This window comes from Cryptotermes secundus, unplaced genomic scaffold (genome assembly GCF_002891405.2).
Source record: "Cryptotermes secundus unplaced genomic scaffold, Csec_1.0 scaffold131, whole genome shotgun sequence".
NCBI classification, from domain to species: Eukaryota; Metazoa; Arthropoda; class Insecta; order Blattodea; family Kalotermitidae; genus Cryptotermes; species Cryptotermes secundus.
In genome coordinates, this window is record NW_019742552.1 from 1,617,830 (window position 1) to 1,634,327 (window position 16,498).

At 38.4% G+C, this 16,498-nt stretch overlaps 1 protein-coding gene across 1 annotated transcript in view; it reads left to right on the plus strand.

Annotated features, from left to right (window-relative positions):
* LOC111873292 (uncharacterized ENTR1 family protein) overlaps positions 1-16,498 on the plus strand; it is a 56,062-nt gene that overhangs the window by 29,410 nt on the left and 10,154 nt on the right. Inside the window, exons 4-5 of the mRNA XM_023867887.2 lie at positions 14,836-15,106; positions 15,927-16,188. Of these exons, the coding sequence (XP_023723655.1) occupies positions 14,836-15,106; positions 15,927-16,188 (533 nt within the window). The remainder of the gene's footprint in view (positions 1-14,835; positions 15,107-15,926; positions 16,189-16,498) is intronic.

Here is a 16,498-nt window from a genome sequence, read left to right on the forward strand (position 1 = left end):
GCATGGCATTCTCTGCTGGTCGCAGTGTGCCAGAACTGTAGAACTTAACCAGAGGGTATACAGAATGTACGTACGCTCGGTACCTCAGTAGCTCGGTAGTCTGGCTCGTATAGGAGACGTGTGGTCTGGACTACTAGTCGCTGGGTCCAGTTACTCCTAACAGTTCGCCCCAAATCAGCTAGAGCACTCAATCTTCGACTGGACAATTCTTAAGAATAAATTTTGCCTAAGTAATGAAATTATTTGTTTCACATATTACGCATCTCTGATAAATCTTTACAGAATGGTCGTAATCACATATACAGGTCTATGAGATTAATGTTGTACGTGCATTTTTAACGTGCTTGGTTCTTCTTTAAGTTTCTTGTGAAGGGGTGAGACCGTCCACTTGGTATGTCGGCCACTATTTGACCTATTATACCAGCCCCAGATGATAGATGATGATGAGTGTGGAGCAGATGGTGGAATGAGAATTAGCAGGGGAAACCGAAGTACTCGGAAGAAACCTGTCCCAATGCCACTTTGTCCACAACAAATCCCACATGAACTGACTTGGGTTCGAACCCGGGATGCAGTGGGAAGCCAGCGTCTAACCGCCTGAACTATGGCACTGCCTTTTTAATGTGCTTAATAAACAATATAAACCAAAACGGAACACTTCAACATCTTTAATTAGAAACGCCTGAAAATTATGTAATGAATAAAAAAAACAGCCTATTATTTTTATTAAATTCAAGGAACGATTCTACACCACATATCTTAGCTATGATCTCCGTTACACAGCTTGAAGATAAGGCTTGTAAATAACAATACACAGATGTTAGGGATGAAATATCGGTGGACATAGATCGCTTTATTTATTAAACAAAGAAAAAAAAGGAAAATTTATAATCGGTACACTTTCTTTGCCTTATGTAACAAGATTCTGTCAGTATTTTCTATAATTTAGTCGGCCGAAAAGCGATTTTGCATGTTTCTCCACAAAAGTTCCAAGTAAACCTTTAAATTTAAAAGGAGTTTTTTTGTTGCTATCTCCTTTATTCGTGGATGAAAATACCGTCACGTGTTTATGGCTGTGTGACTAATAATACCGGGTTTTAATGGGATGAACACCTGGTTCAATCTCTCTTAAGTACAATAAATTACAACCCCTCACAATAAATGAATGCCTAAGGTTCGCTCCGGTCTGACTGGACTACGACTGACTTCATTCTGATCTGAACGGCCTCTTACATGGCGTATTGGTATCCATGGAAATGTTTCTCGATCACTCGTATCCATGGAAATGCGTTCCATAAAGAGTTAGTTTCCAAGAATCAACCTGTACGGAAACGTGTTTGTTAGCTTGTTTCCTAGCAACGGGTCGACATGTCACAATACTTTTGTAGAAATTGAGAGTCTCACATCGGGGGGTTAGGAAGGGTTCTATCTTTTGGGATGTAACGCCGTGCAGTCCGTTGGAAATCAACCAAATTTTCGCTATTTGCAGCGACACAATTGTCTCTCCCAGAAACGACATTAAAGTACGGGGATGAATTCCCGAACCTGTATTCTAATACTTTATTTTACGATGTATAATATTGGTTGCTCATTTCCCGAGCACTTCAACTGATCTAGAGACCCTATTATGAAGGTAAGTCAATAAGTAAGTTACAAATGGATATAGAACTTAAACAAATAAGATTACTAATTTTAAAAATGCTTTTAATTCTCAACATAATCTCCCTGTACATTGAGGCACTTGCCCCATCGTTTCACAAGCCCCTGAAAACCAGCAGCATAAAATTTTTGGGATGCTGTCGGAACCAGGCGGTGACTTCCCTGTCTACAGCTTCATCGTTGGGAAAATGTTCAGACAAAAGATGATGTTTAAGAGGACCGAACAAATGGAAGTCGCTTGGAGCAAGGTCGGTGCTATACGGAGGATGCGCGAGGGCTTCCCATTTGAAATTTCGCAGCGTCTCATTTGTCTTGTTGGCAGTATGGGGACGCGCGTTGTCATGCAAGAGCAACACGCCTTTGGTGAGGAACCCTGGTTTTTTCCGTTGAATGACCTTACGAAGTTTCCTGAGGATGTTACAGTAGGAGTCGGCATTTATGGTTTGTCCTTGAGGTTGGAATGCGGTGAGCAGTATGCCTTCGTGATTCCAGTCACCGCCTGGTTCCGACAGCTATCCAAAGAATTTTATGCTGCTGGTTTTCAGGGGCTTGTGAAACGATGGGACAAGTGCCTCAATGTACAGGGAGATTATGTTGAGAAATAAAAGCATTTTTCAAATCAGTACTCTTATTTGTTTAAGTTCTATATCCATTTGTAACTTACTTATTGACTTACCTACGTATTCCTGAAGAGCTATTTCCTTCCGTGTTTTCTTTAAGCATCTGGAAAGAAAAATATTTTTAGAGAAAGTTCTGAGACAAATGTAATTCATATTTTGTATGCAATGGACTAAAGTCTGTTTTCAAGATAACTAAAGAGAAATGAGCAGACGTCTAAGAATTATTGCGCAATGTGTACATTAAATAATGTTTTATTCAACAGTGTGCTTCCGAACACAAGCGAGCATTTTTTTTTATTTTACTTTTTTAATTCGCATAGTGGGGGGTGGAGTCCAGCTGAGTTCACTCGGCACGTCGGCCACTGATTAGCCTATTGTACCTGCCCCGGGTGATTATGATCATGGAAAATTTGGTGGAATGAAGATTGGCAGGGGAAACCGAAGTACTCGAAGAAAACCTGCCACAGCGTCTCTTTGTCCACCACAAATTCCACTTGACCAGACCCGGGCTCGAACCCGGGCCGCCGCGGTGGGAAGCCAGCGACTAACTGCTTGAGCTATGGCTCGGTCCAAGCGAACCTTACTAAAATCATTTTTTCACAGTTCGCATGATTTCAACACTTGCGTGTTTGTTTTTAAAAAGTTGGAAGGTAATTAAAATGTGTTTTTCATTTGTTTTTGTTTTTACCTGAAACGGCAGTTTTACGTATACTATAAGAGACCATGAGAAGTGAACATGAACAGAGTTAAAATCTGGTAGAAACAACAGAGCGAATACCCCAGAATTGTTACGCCGTACTTATAGGTATTTCTTGACTTGCTGCAAGGTTGGTTTAGTACAGTCGTCATACTGCACAAAGCAAGAAGTTTTCTTCACTTCTTTAAATATACTACAGAATGTTTCATAGAGACGTCGCGAATCTTAGAGAGATCTGCGTTTTTTATTGCGCCATTTGTTTTTAAAATCGCTTGGTAACATACACTGTAGACTACCAGCACCAAATGGCATTGAAATCCGTTCACTAGGTTCGAAGACCCNGCCATCAGACGAACAAACTCCGTGATCCATCGGACGAACATTATAAGTTTATTTGGTGCCCTTTGTGCAAATGAGACAAATGGAACTGGACGCTTAGTCCTTTATTTTGAAACTGTCATTAATATTTCCGAAGATGTATCTTAAAACAGGAAGCACGTTTTACTCAGTATACAAAATATAATAATAACTCCAGTGTTCATCGGGAAAGTTATGAAAGCCTTCAACATTTTATCATAAAATGCATGACAGAGAGAGAGAGAGAACATTTTGGAGGTTTTGAATACCAAAGAAGTGGAAGTTGGACGTATGTTATGAATTTGAGTATTGGCTTCAGTTGGCAGAATAAGAGCTAGCAGTTTCTCTTTGGTTGCGATTGTTTGTACAAAGGAAATTACTGGTTTGCTTGCAGTAAGTACAGTAACTCAGTAAAGTTGTTTTCATTATCTCGGCACTATGTCACGAGCCGTGTGAACAGAGGAAACGGATAAGGGTCAGGGCAATCTGGTTGTGGTAGAGAGTTACGCCCATTGACACAAATTCCATCATCTTCTAGGCGAACGTTCTCAATTCCGTGCTCCCTCTCAGCAAACATTACATGGCTAAGCAGCCAAGTACCGTTGTTCGGCTTTTTGTGTGTTACGTTAATATAGGCTAGACTGTGGCTTGTCAAGGTTATTTAGTCAATGAATGAACTCCTTTCCACCGACCTTAACCTATGTATATTGCCACCACTTATTCCCTGAATCTACAACGAAGTGAACTTCCTGTATATATATATATATGAAATTTCCGCAAGGCTTCTGGCAAACATATAGGACGACATCACAGTAATAAACATGTTTGTGCCTTCAGTGTATAAAGTTTCATGGCTTTAAATGAGGTTTAATTCACCACAGTGGTACAACCTAATTTTGAAGTGTTACATCAAAATTAACATTTTTGGAAGCTGTTCTTTTATTTCCATCCTAGTTTCGGGGTCAACGAATGGTTCTTTAACTTCGAAACTATATATTGATAAGTATCCGTGGTTTTGAGCATATGAACAGAATTAGATAGCCGTTGTAAATGTAAAACTAGGGACCTGTTATGGAAGATTATATCTACCGACATTCTTATCCGTCCTCGTGTTTCAACTCGAGCATGTTGGTATATGTGAATTCCACAGTAAAATTAGCCCATTTTTATTTTAGTACATATCAGTGCACTAAACTTATAATTTGAAAGTTACATAAGGTCAAAAGTGATTACTTATTAATAGGCCTATGTATAAATTTAAACACGTTTTAAATACAAATTTCCCATCTCAATAATGGGATACATACACACATCTTGTGTAATAGGCATTTTAATTAAACTGAATTATTAGAATAGAAATTATAATAGTTGAAGACGAATGTGGTAAAATAAAAGAACCATTTCAGAGCTGGTCTTCAAACTTGTCGGAGATAAAGCTTCAAACTACACATAAGAGCTGTTAGTAGTAAATAAATAATCATTGTTACTTCGTGTTTAATTAAAGGAAGCCACATTAGTTTTTCTAATTAAGAAACATTGCCTTAATTCTTATTTGTTAAATTGTCACGCATTATTTATGAGGTATGTATCAGCCATTATGCTGACGTCGGAATTATACCAAATTGAGGGCATGCGGGGGGGGGGGTTAAATTTGGAGAGCTATACGCTGCTCCAGTTGCCCTTCTTTTCGTACCCTTCTTGCTTTTACAGCCCAACCAGAGACCTGTAGCGGTTTTCTAGACCCATATTCAGACAGACCAAGGAAAGAGTTTTACCGTCGTAGTAGTATTCACAAAACTGCTCCTCAAGTTTGGTTCGAATTCGTGATCTCTATGTTCATGAGTTCCAAGACTGCATACATACCGGTATCAGATATTACGTCAAATCCAGTAGCTACCTCCAGCGTAATTTTGTTAATATAAGCTATAACCCGCCATACACTCGCATACAAACCTGAATTACGGCTACCGAAATCTGTGATCGAGTGGGCAGAATTCCTGCTTCGTATTGAGGAAGTTCCGTGTTCAATTCACGGGTCGTAGACCAGCTATCTTCGTGGTTTTCTTGAGACGCTTCAAGGAAATTCTGGAATGGTATCTTAAACAAGGCCACGATCGCTTTCTTTCACATAATTTCATATTTATTATTCGCAGAGATTTTATCATTCTACTCTGCAGAAGGTTAACAATTGAAAGCGTCTATAAATAAAGGAAGCATAAATGAATAAAAATAAATGTCTGGAAACACGGTTTTATTGTAAACACTTTGAAGACCACTGCAGTGCCAAGGTCAGGCAAAGAAAAGAGCAGTTGCCAGGACATTGACCGTGAGCCAGCGGCGTGACCCCAATTCTGGTTACACCGCAGCTTTTGTAGTTTCAAACATGCTACCACCTCACACCGACCACATACGAAGCAGAAGTTAACACATTTTTAGGTCGAGAGAGGGGACATTACCATTCTTTCTGAGGTGTTTGTCAGGTCTATGCAGACAGTTTTGTCATGCGCTGTTATTTAGCGCACAACATTCCAGTGTACAAACGAGATCCGCACACATCAGTGTATGGAAGTACAGTTTATACACCGGTACTTGAAATGTCTGAAGTATAAAATACTCGAATAAATAATTTTTAATTTCAACGGCACTGTAAATGTCTGAGATACCTATTCATTTTCGATACAATCTCCCTCTGAGCGACTAAGCATGAACGTGCGCTTTAGTTCATCTTCTTTCTGTCCAGTATTTCCACAAGGGGACTTGATTCCATGCTTAATTATTACATAAGTCTACCAACTGCACTAAACTGCCTAAATACCACTTGATATTTTTCCCCCATCAATTATACTCTTCCAAGTCCTATTCCAGTAACTCCAAGTGTCTGGCTTCATGTCGTTCTATAGAACCTCTCTAGATATTGGTGATACACTCAATATCATAAATTGTGCTGTGCAGTGTCATTTTTAGTAGCTAAATATTGCGACCCGGAGTCAGCCTCTGATTAATACTTTGGTTTGTGTGTTTCTAAGAAGGATTCCCGCTTACCCGTAGAGTGTTTAAATACAGTACCTGTCGCCATTCTAATTTAGCTCGATTAATGCTCTGCTAAGGAATAATATATTAGCTCCAACATCTATGAAGTTGTGTGGATTTTAGTATGTTGTCTCTTTTATTTTAGGACATTGCCACTATCTAGTATAGCATCGCGCTGTGGGATGATTGATGAATGATGAAGTGAAAGGGATTTAAAATGAGTTAGTCCTGGCATAATCGAGGGGCTACTCCAGGTTTTCCATAAGGTAGCGAGGGAAGCACGAAGAACCTCAGTCAGAATAGTCGGTGCCCCGATCGAGATTCGAACTGAGTGTCTTCCGCATGCAAATACACAGCCTTAACGCTACTCACCTAGCCAACTAATTCGCCCCCCTCAAATGATATCAGTTTCTACATGAATCATGCAAGGTTAGGTTTAATTGCTTGTTCCCAAACTCTATAGGTGTAGTTGGTCTCTATCTCTTAGCTTCAAATATCCAGGAGAGCCCGTTTGTATCACAGTGTCTACTTTGCTATTCTCTTTGCCTTAATTTTGTATATGTGTTTGTAGCCAGTTATTCTGACAGTCTACAGCTTGGAACACGAGGCTAATTACTTCTCTGATATCTGTATTTCGTAGGTGATCTAGCCGTGTAATATTATTCTCCTACATTGACGGATTACCGTATTTACGCATGTATAGGCCGCACATTTTTTGCCAAAAATTCAAGAGGAAAACTGGGGTGCGGCTTATATTCGAAATCACACTTCATTTAAAAAAAATATATTCATAATTAGTAATACAGGGTGTTCTACTCCTGAAATAATATTCCAAGAAAATTATTTTTTCTATAATTTCTGTCTGAAAATTGTGCTGCGGACTATACACGCACGCGGCCTATACATGCGTAAATACGGTATATTCTGTTGCCTATCCCCATTCAGAATTAATTATGAAATTATGAATCTTGTATATATCCGATAGGACTCTTTGCCGCGGGGTCAGCCCTACCCAAGGCCGCTACCTACACACAGAACACCACAAACACAGGATAAACGGCGCCGATGCTATAATATTAGGATGTATAAAAAATGGCCTTCTTGTATGTGATATGGATAATGTCGGAACGTGTGGAAGCAGCCAAAAAGATAAGAGAGAGAGACTTTTTATAGGATATCAACAACATTAGACTTCTTGTTTTCGCCAGGAAAACGAATACTTTAAATTATCAACATAAACTTGGAAATTTCTTCTGTATCGCGAAGTGATTTTATTAAGGATTTCGGCACACTCATTGACTGTAAATTATATTTTCATCAGCATCTTGATTTTTTGAGTGAAATGAAATTGCTATGTTTAATTGACAGGGTAATTCTTGGAATACTCTTGGGGGTAAAGGGCGGCCGGCGCGTAGGACTGACAACCTTGCCGCCATCTATGAGCCAATTGTCTAGAAAATGTGGGACCTTCAACGTCTCACAACCCTATGGGCCTCCACGGCATGTTACAGGGATTCCTTTACTTTCCTTTTTTAATTGACAGGATCACCTTTTTCTTTTCCGCCTCAGACAGCTTACTGACGCTGTATTTTACTTTGGTCAGATCTAAACTTGAGTAAGCTTCAACTGAAGGAAAATCTATTACTACTACCGGCTCCAATAAACTTGATCGAATACAAAGAAAATTATCAGCCCTTTGCTGCAGCAGACTTAAAAAATATCGTTATAATCGTTTTTCAGACACCCCATGCCAGACGTCATCACTCAGGTGCTTTACCTTTTTGATAAATGTTTAAAATGCCACTGAATGTTTTCCCCCACAGTTCGTACTGGCTTTCCTGCCCGGAACATGACCAGTCTCTCTGTGTTCACTTGCTCCTCTCTTCGCTGTCCTTCCGCTGGATGTGCTTCTACTGCTAACGCAATTAGTAAATCGACAGATATTTTTGGAAACTTACGTATAATTTTAAATGTCCTTAAATGATTAATATTTTTCTTATTTATTTTACATCTCCTTTTGTTTTGTTGTTCTGTATTCGTTCTGACTCTCGTATTGGTCCATGGCTGTTGATTTCAGCATGTGTAAAAACAAATCTTATTGGCACTGTTATCATCTTACCTGTGGTTCCATTCTTATTCGTATATTTGTGTATTTTAGTACACTAAGTCTTGCACGGAATCTCAATACTAGGAGGACATCCACGTTTCAGTTCTTGTCGCAAGCGTTGAAGACTAAAACTGATTAACTTTTGAATGAAATTTTACTTTCAAAAACTGAATATCCTCTTTTTTTTTTCTTTCCTTCTAAAGTCAAAGTACAACTCACGTTTCAAGTTGAGGCTATACCAGACTACACAGGATGAGTTTATTGAATTAATTCCGTCATCATCCTACGATTTCTATCCTATAACCAAATCCTGAGTTAGCAAACTTTGTAGAACATAGAAGATTTCAGACACGTTGAAAATCCTTTTCCCTTTCACAAATATCTACGAATGTGAAGGTGGCTTCTGATATTGCAAAGTATGTGACGTCTGATGTCTTCACGGCGATGACGACAAAGACGGTCATTTCGGAGGAAAGCGGTGACTTCTTTTCCACGATAAAAGATCGAGGCAATACATTCCTCCGAAACTTCGGCAAACTTTTATCAGACTACACAGCGTCACATACCGAAAAGAAGGTATTCGTCTCTCTTGAATAGCAGGATTTTTATTTACCTGGGGTCTGAACGCCTTTTGAGAAAGGGAACTAATAACCAGTGTATTGCAAATAAATTATAACAAGCGAAGTATTTTCTTATGCATTTATTAGAAATTTCTGCAAACTTCAAAGAGGTGAATAAAACAGCCGCACTATCGAGAAATATTTTCTAAAATGGCCTACCGACATCGATACCGACAGTACTGGATCGTGTGAAGGGGATGGCCAATCAAACATTTATATCGGATACCAATAATAACGGGGAAGCCGGGATAGCGTAGTCGGTATAGCGACTGACTACGAACTGACCGACCGAGGGGTCGGAGTTCGAGGCCCGGCGGGATCAAAAAATTTCTTTTCTCTACGTCGTCCAGACTGGCTCTGGGGTTTACCCAACCTTCTATCCAATGAGTACCGGGGGATCTTTCCACGGGGCTAAAGCGGCAGGGGCTTGAAGCTGACCACTCACCTCCAGCGAGTGCCAAGGTTAAGAAAACGTGGATCTATACACTCACTCCCCCATACGCCTTCATGGCGTAGTACATAAATTAGTTAAGCACAGGGACAAATTTACCTTTAACTTTTACCGATAATATCTGTCCGTGTGGGCAGCCTTGCATTAAAATTTCGAATCAGTGAAAGCCTCTTTTTATGACACTGATCATTGAAAACTCAAGTGGAAGTTTACCACTAATCTAGCTATTTGAAGCACAACTATTATATAAATAAGACTAAAGAATTTGATTCCTACATCTATGACAACGCCATATCTATCGTTTCATAAAGATTACGATAGCAACAATTGTTTATTCTGAATTCGGGCGAATCTCATAAGTACAGCCTATGAGCAAAATGATGGATGGCTGGATTTTAAAGCAGGTGGTACCACTGTTATATAGCGAATTAATAAACGCTTGTTTAGTTAAAGTTTGTCAGATTTAAGTTTATTTTATGAATATAAAATAGAATAATTTTGATTGAATTATTTTATATTTATCATAATAAGAAAGACCTTACTTTACCGCTTGTCTTACTTTTTTTCTCAAAACAAATCTCAAACAGTATGGTACGAAAGACTTGCCCACATTTTTCCCCTCCGTAAGCATGATGTTTTCTGAAGTCAAAAGATTTGACAGAATAACATTGCTTAAGCAATTTTGCTAAATTAAAGATAATAACTTGAATACACCGTTCCTTCGGTTTGAAGATAGGGCAGAAGTATCACGTGTAACGGGATATCGTTCGCAGGTCTTAAAAATACACAAATACGGCATCTGCATACCGAACATCGCGTGGCGTCGTTGATATTCTGTGTATAATTATAGACAATTGTCAGATCGGGAAAACACGCCATTTTAACAGCAGGCACATTTGTTTGCGTATATGAAGCTCCGACATGAACACCTGTCCTAATTTACGTTCAACTGTGGCAAGAACCGGCCGAATCCAGTCTTACAACTTTCCTAGAATGCAAATAAAATCTGTTTGTTGGGTGTCCCTTAGGTGGGTATTGGCACTTATACAGATGCTGTTCAGACAAAGTCTGTCAAGATGCACAAGCATGGTACCTACCTATCTGTGACTCTACAGACCTTGTGAACCTTTGCCGCTTTTTCCGTTTATTAATCTATACAAAATCGGTAGGTTTCCTTGGACGGTGTATCAGCCCGTCGCAATGCCGCTACCTATACCCAGAACAACACAAACACAAATAAATGCAAAGAGATATCCATGCCTCGAGTGGGATTCGAAACCACGATTCCAGTGTTCGAGCAGGCGACGACTGTTCATGCCCTAGACCGCGCGGCCATGTGATCAGCAAGCATGTTACCTACTTTATTTTAATACTGTTGATAAAACGACTTAAAGATATCGAGATTTGAGGCTTCCATGAGAGTCGAAATGGTAAGCGTGTTCAAAATATCGACAACTTTACTACGTCCTCATGGTACATTATCCAGAATATTCTACGAGGTATAAAATACAATTAATTACTTGTATAGTCATAAACGACCGGTCACGGTAGCCGAGCGGTCTAAGGCATGTACTGTCTTCGATCGCTTGGAAACCGGGATCGTGGGTTCGAATCCCACTGAGGGCATGGATGTTTAGTTTGTGTGTTTGCCTTTTTCTGTGTTTGTGTACAGGTATAGGCCTTGCGACGAGCTGATCACCCGCCCAAGGAGTCCTACCGAATGTGTAAGATCTAGAAAAACCGAAGTGAACGGAGAAGTTCATGGAGGTAGGCCTAGGCCCAGTGTGGCTGTAGTGCCAAGGGGGGGGGGGGAAAAAAATAGTCATAAACGAGATTATTTTGGTATCCAGGACAGAGAGGAATGAAAGGTATTACATAATAAGAAATTATACTTCTACACTTCATAATTGGGGTAGCCAGATCCAAGAAGTTAACGACAGGATGGACGAATATGCAGCCTGTATAAGGACAATAAGAAATGCGTGTAGAAAGCCTGTGCTAGTACGTCGTGAAAATCAGCCACTTAGACGACGGAAAGTGATCTGGAAGGATATTATTAAAGTTGATTTCAGGAAAACAATTTGCCAGGCTGTAAACTGGTTTGAAGTAACTCAGATCGTATTCACTGTTGGCTTTGGTGCTGATAGGACTGAACTTTTAAATGTCCTGTTACCAGAGAGATTTGTATATCTTTTTCTCCATTGACAGCGTGTCCTGTATTTTAAAATCGAAAATAAGAGTTTGTTTAGTCAAATTAAACATTACATTTTTCAAGTCATGGACTCCTTAGCAGTGAGATGAACGTCACTGTACTCTGAATAAAAGAATACGATACATTTCAATATATAAACTAATGATTCTAAAAGGGAGGCAACACATGAGTTATGTAGTAGATCGTGAATGAGCGAGTAGTCATTTGCTCCAGTGTATTGCGTCTATTCAGCGACTACTGGCAATAAGTTATATGCATGCATATTAAGTAAGAAGGCCGGGCCGCGCCATAGTTTAAGCAGTTAGTCGCTGGCTTCCCATCGCGGCGCCCCGGGTTCGATCCCGGGTCTGGTCAAGTGGAATTTGTGGTGGACAAAGTGGCGCTGGGGCAGGTTTTCTCCGAGTACTTCGGTTTCCCCTGCCAATCTTCATTCCATCAATTGCTCCACAGTCACCGTCACCTATCATCTGGGGCTGGTACAATAGGCCAGAAGTGGCCGCAGTACAAGGGACTCAAGTCCCACCTCATTAGCATTAAAAAAAAGTAAAAAGCACGGTTTACGGTTGAGTGCTTGCTCCTGCTATTCGTGGGAAATGGCGTTGAACACCGGCCTTAACGAATCATTCGATAACAAATATGACTGCATAGGAGGTATACAGGGGAAAAGGGGAAGTAAAGTCATGCTAAGATTGGCTGTCAGTCAGTCAGTCAGTTCGTCGTCTGTCCTGTTGTTGAGTGGTTTGTAAAGTGTAGTAACAAGTTGTATAAGTGTGCAATCAATTCAGTCATCAATGCAAAACCCATCTATAAGTCACCCACACCCTTAATCACTTGACAGTATTTATAGTTTTACATGTACATAGGCCTATTATACATAATCTGTCCCTTATCAAAAGTGTTAATATCAAAAATAGGCAATATTGAAGATTTTGCATGTACCCATAAAACATAATACACATATGCGCCATTTACACTGCATAGAAACCCTGTGTCTTCAGACTCTATAGAGAGCAGGGGAAATTTACTGCAAAAGCTTATGTAACAAATGATGAAACTTCCTATTGGATTCTCAATGGATGTCATGTCAGAATAATTCATTTAAATTGTATAAAAACCATAAAGGTTAGAACCTAAATACTGACAGTTTATTTATTTCATAGACCCATATACGATTATTATAAGGGAAAGGTTCATCATAGTCTTATTTCAATTGTAATTGCCTATTCAGCTATTATCTGTGGACTGTAGAGTTTTAAAATCTTATTTTAAAGCATAATTTGAAGGCCCTAGTACAAGTATTCTTTTATCATGGCAGAACCAATCTGAGCATAATTATAGGAATCAGCATCTGGTGAGTGCCTCCCTTGAGATTCAAAAGTATAAAGTTAGCAATGATCAAAGAACATGTAATCATTTGTTTGTCATCAGAGATATGAGCCATTAATTTAATTCTCAGATGTTTCCATCATATGGTAAACTTCCTCTACTCTGATCACAGTCGCAAGCGACTCTTAATTTCATGATCAATCATATGGCAGGTGAGTTTATATTGGACCTTGATCTCCAGCAATCATCCTTGGGTAAGTTCATATTGAATACATCTTGTACACTCCAACCGTATAAGCAGCTCCTTAATCAGGTTGCCTGCAGCACATTCTATAATGCTCTTGGTTATATACATTAAAGCAGATAAATATACGTATTATGAAATCATTTGTCTTCTGAATGCAAATAAACAGCTGGTAACTGATTATTCTTATTTAATTCACATGTGACTATTCTTTTTATGGATTCATGGCTATTCCTCTTCTCTGATTCACATATTAAAAAACATAGTTACAAAAGTTCTGTAATTGATTCCTTGTTCTGATCTGAATAATGAATAAAATCAGATATTTCTTGAGACTGAGATTTAATGTCACTGCCTTCCTGTTATGATTGTATCAAATAAATGTCCAAATAAATAGTGACTGGTTTCTTATTTTGATCTCCATTATGTAAAATGTCAATACTTGTACCGTATCTTGGTTCAGTAAGAAGTTTTGTCATTTTACCTGGAAATTACACCCATATCTGACACAATGCAACATGTCAGGGTTGAATTCCCTGGCTTATGGGCATTTTTAACACAAAACAGTATTCTACCATAGCACAGTTATTTGATTAACAGTATTTTAATACTTCAGAATGCTTCATGATGGTTGAACTTCTCTCTCTCTCTCACACACACACACACACAAACATGCGCAGGCACATACACACACCCATGAAGTCAATATTGTGTACAAATAGAGTTTAATTCATTATTTACATTTATTTTCACTTCATGGATCCAATCATCTCCCCATAGGGCTGGATATAGAACATGTCACATATTACAAATTCATGATGACTACACATCATTCGTCCTTTGTCCAATAAAATATATAATCAGGCCTCTCACAGATAGCTCAAGTTATCAGGACAACACACATGGGTTGTGGAAAAACCACAGTCAAATTCACGCCTTGCCATTCCACACACACTGGCAAGCCATATCATTAAAACAGTTATATTATAAAATATTAAAATTCATAACAAAAACAGACATCATACATACTACTGAACTTACAACAAGCAAGTCTCAATTATATATAATTCACGCACACAGGCCATTTATTAACTCTTAACTTTTGAGCGCCTTGCGTGCTCAACAAATTCATCAATAGAGTAAAATACGTTACTTTGCAAATAATTTCGTAAAACAAACCTAAATTGTTTTTTTATCATTTTTTAAAACTGTGATATTTGATTGTTAATATACATTACATACATAAAAAACCAGTAACTTAACATACAATTGCTACATTGCTCCTGTGAAATTAGCATACTCACAATTAATGATCTGAAAAGAATTGTAATAAGTTTGGGTTCTCATCTATAATGTATATTTTCAAAAAGCCTGCTTATAAGGTTTTCTACTTTGTGTTACCCATTGAATGTCAACACTTCCATACAAACTGCTGTTGTTCTTACTTTGGTCTATCAGTTTTAAGATGTAGAAATTCTTTGCTCTTATGACATTATTGTGGTGGTTATGAAGGTTCCCTTGAGGCTAGCAGTGGCAATGCTGTTCCCCCTATTTACATCACCAAGTACAATCGCTTTGTGGACAGCATCTTGGAAAGAATAAACAGGATCCTGAGGAAGAACTATGACCCTGTCAATGTCCGTCTTCATAACAACAGTAATAAGGACAAGAGTAACAGCAAGAGGAACAACAAGAACAAGAACAGAACAAGACGTCCACCTGCCAGTAAGAAAGGGAATATGAGACCTAGTCACAGATCGGAGGACATCGCCAGATCTACCACGTAATCATAATGGCAATGATGAAGATGATGATGATGATGATGATTTCTATGATCCTACCCATAAGATGTGCTTCCCTGAACTGCATTTTTCCATATTTATAAACCTCATATAAATTCACAGTAATAATACAGAAATATATTTTGTGCTGTGCAGGCATGAGACAAGTAACCCACTTTATGATAATAGTAACTCAACTGTAATGTGGCAACACTCTGTAACTTAGAGTGACTTAAAATGTTACAGTTGTGATACTAAGAGTGGGATTTATTACCATATTATGACAGCAATAAAAGGTTTAATTTACAGGAAGCATAGTTACAATATCATCTGCCTGGAATTTAATTGCAAGAATGTAACAAGATACTCTGAATAATGATCATGGTCATAATCAACATCATCATGATCATTTATGCAAAATTATTATATAGTGCAATCATTGTTATGTTTTCCTATATACTGACTACAACATAAGGAGATTAAACTGTTGATTAGACCAACCTCTCTACCCCATTCACCCCCCTCCTGTCACATCATGACATATATATTAAGCTAGATACTCATTTATTATTAGCATTGAGTGGTACTAATTCTGGATAAAAGTTTACTGAGCAATTTTTGATAAGTGTTAGGTAACGTCAATTTAATTTATTTTATTTTGGTTAATTTTCCAATCAGTGGCCACTTTTATTAGTTTGGGTTAGTTTTATTCAATTTAAACTGAAACAATTAACAGGACCATTGCATGTAATAAGAGGAGTGTGAAGTGACTAGTATGATGTTGTGGAAGACTTCTAATTTATAATACTGAAAATTTCTTAGGGAAGCCATAGAGGCAACAATGAATGAGTCTCTGGCAGCCATCTCAGCACAGCTCATAGCAGAACATTCTAATGCAGAACAAGTGTCGCTCATCCATAACAGTAACTCTACTGATGCAGCTGCAACAGATTCTAATGTTACTGCCACAACCACAGAGCTAGCAACAACAAAACGGTCGTCAAACAATGGAATGATTAGTCGAGCAAGACCGCAGAAGCAACATCACCGTAACAAAAACAACAAGAAAACAAAAAAGAATAAGGTATATTAAATATAATCTTCCCATTATTATACTCTGTTATTAATATATAAGTAAACGCGTATGTCCAAAATGTTCAGGAAATAATGAGAAAGAATGAAGAGATATATTCCAGTATAGAACAAACATTTTCTAAACATATTCTATGCATTTTAGTAGTTCTGCTGTAAATTTACCATATAATTGTTACATGTACATAAACTGCCCATTATCTCTCATGAATTGGGAATGAGGCATGCTAGTTATATTAATCTGCTAATTGCTTGAGGAAAACTCTTAAAGAAATCCAGCACAAAGTCAAAACAACATGCTT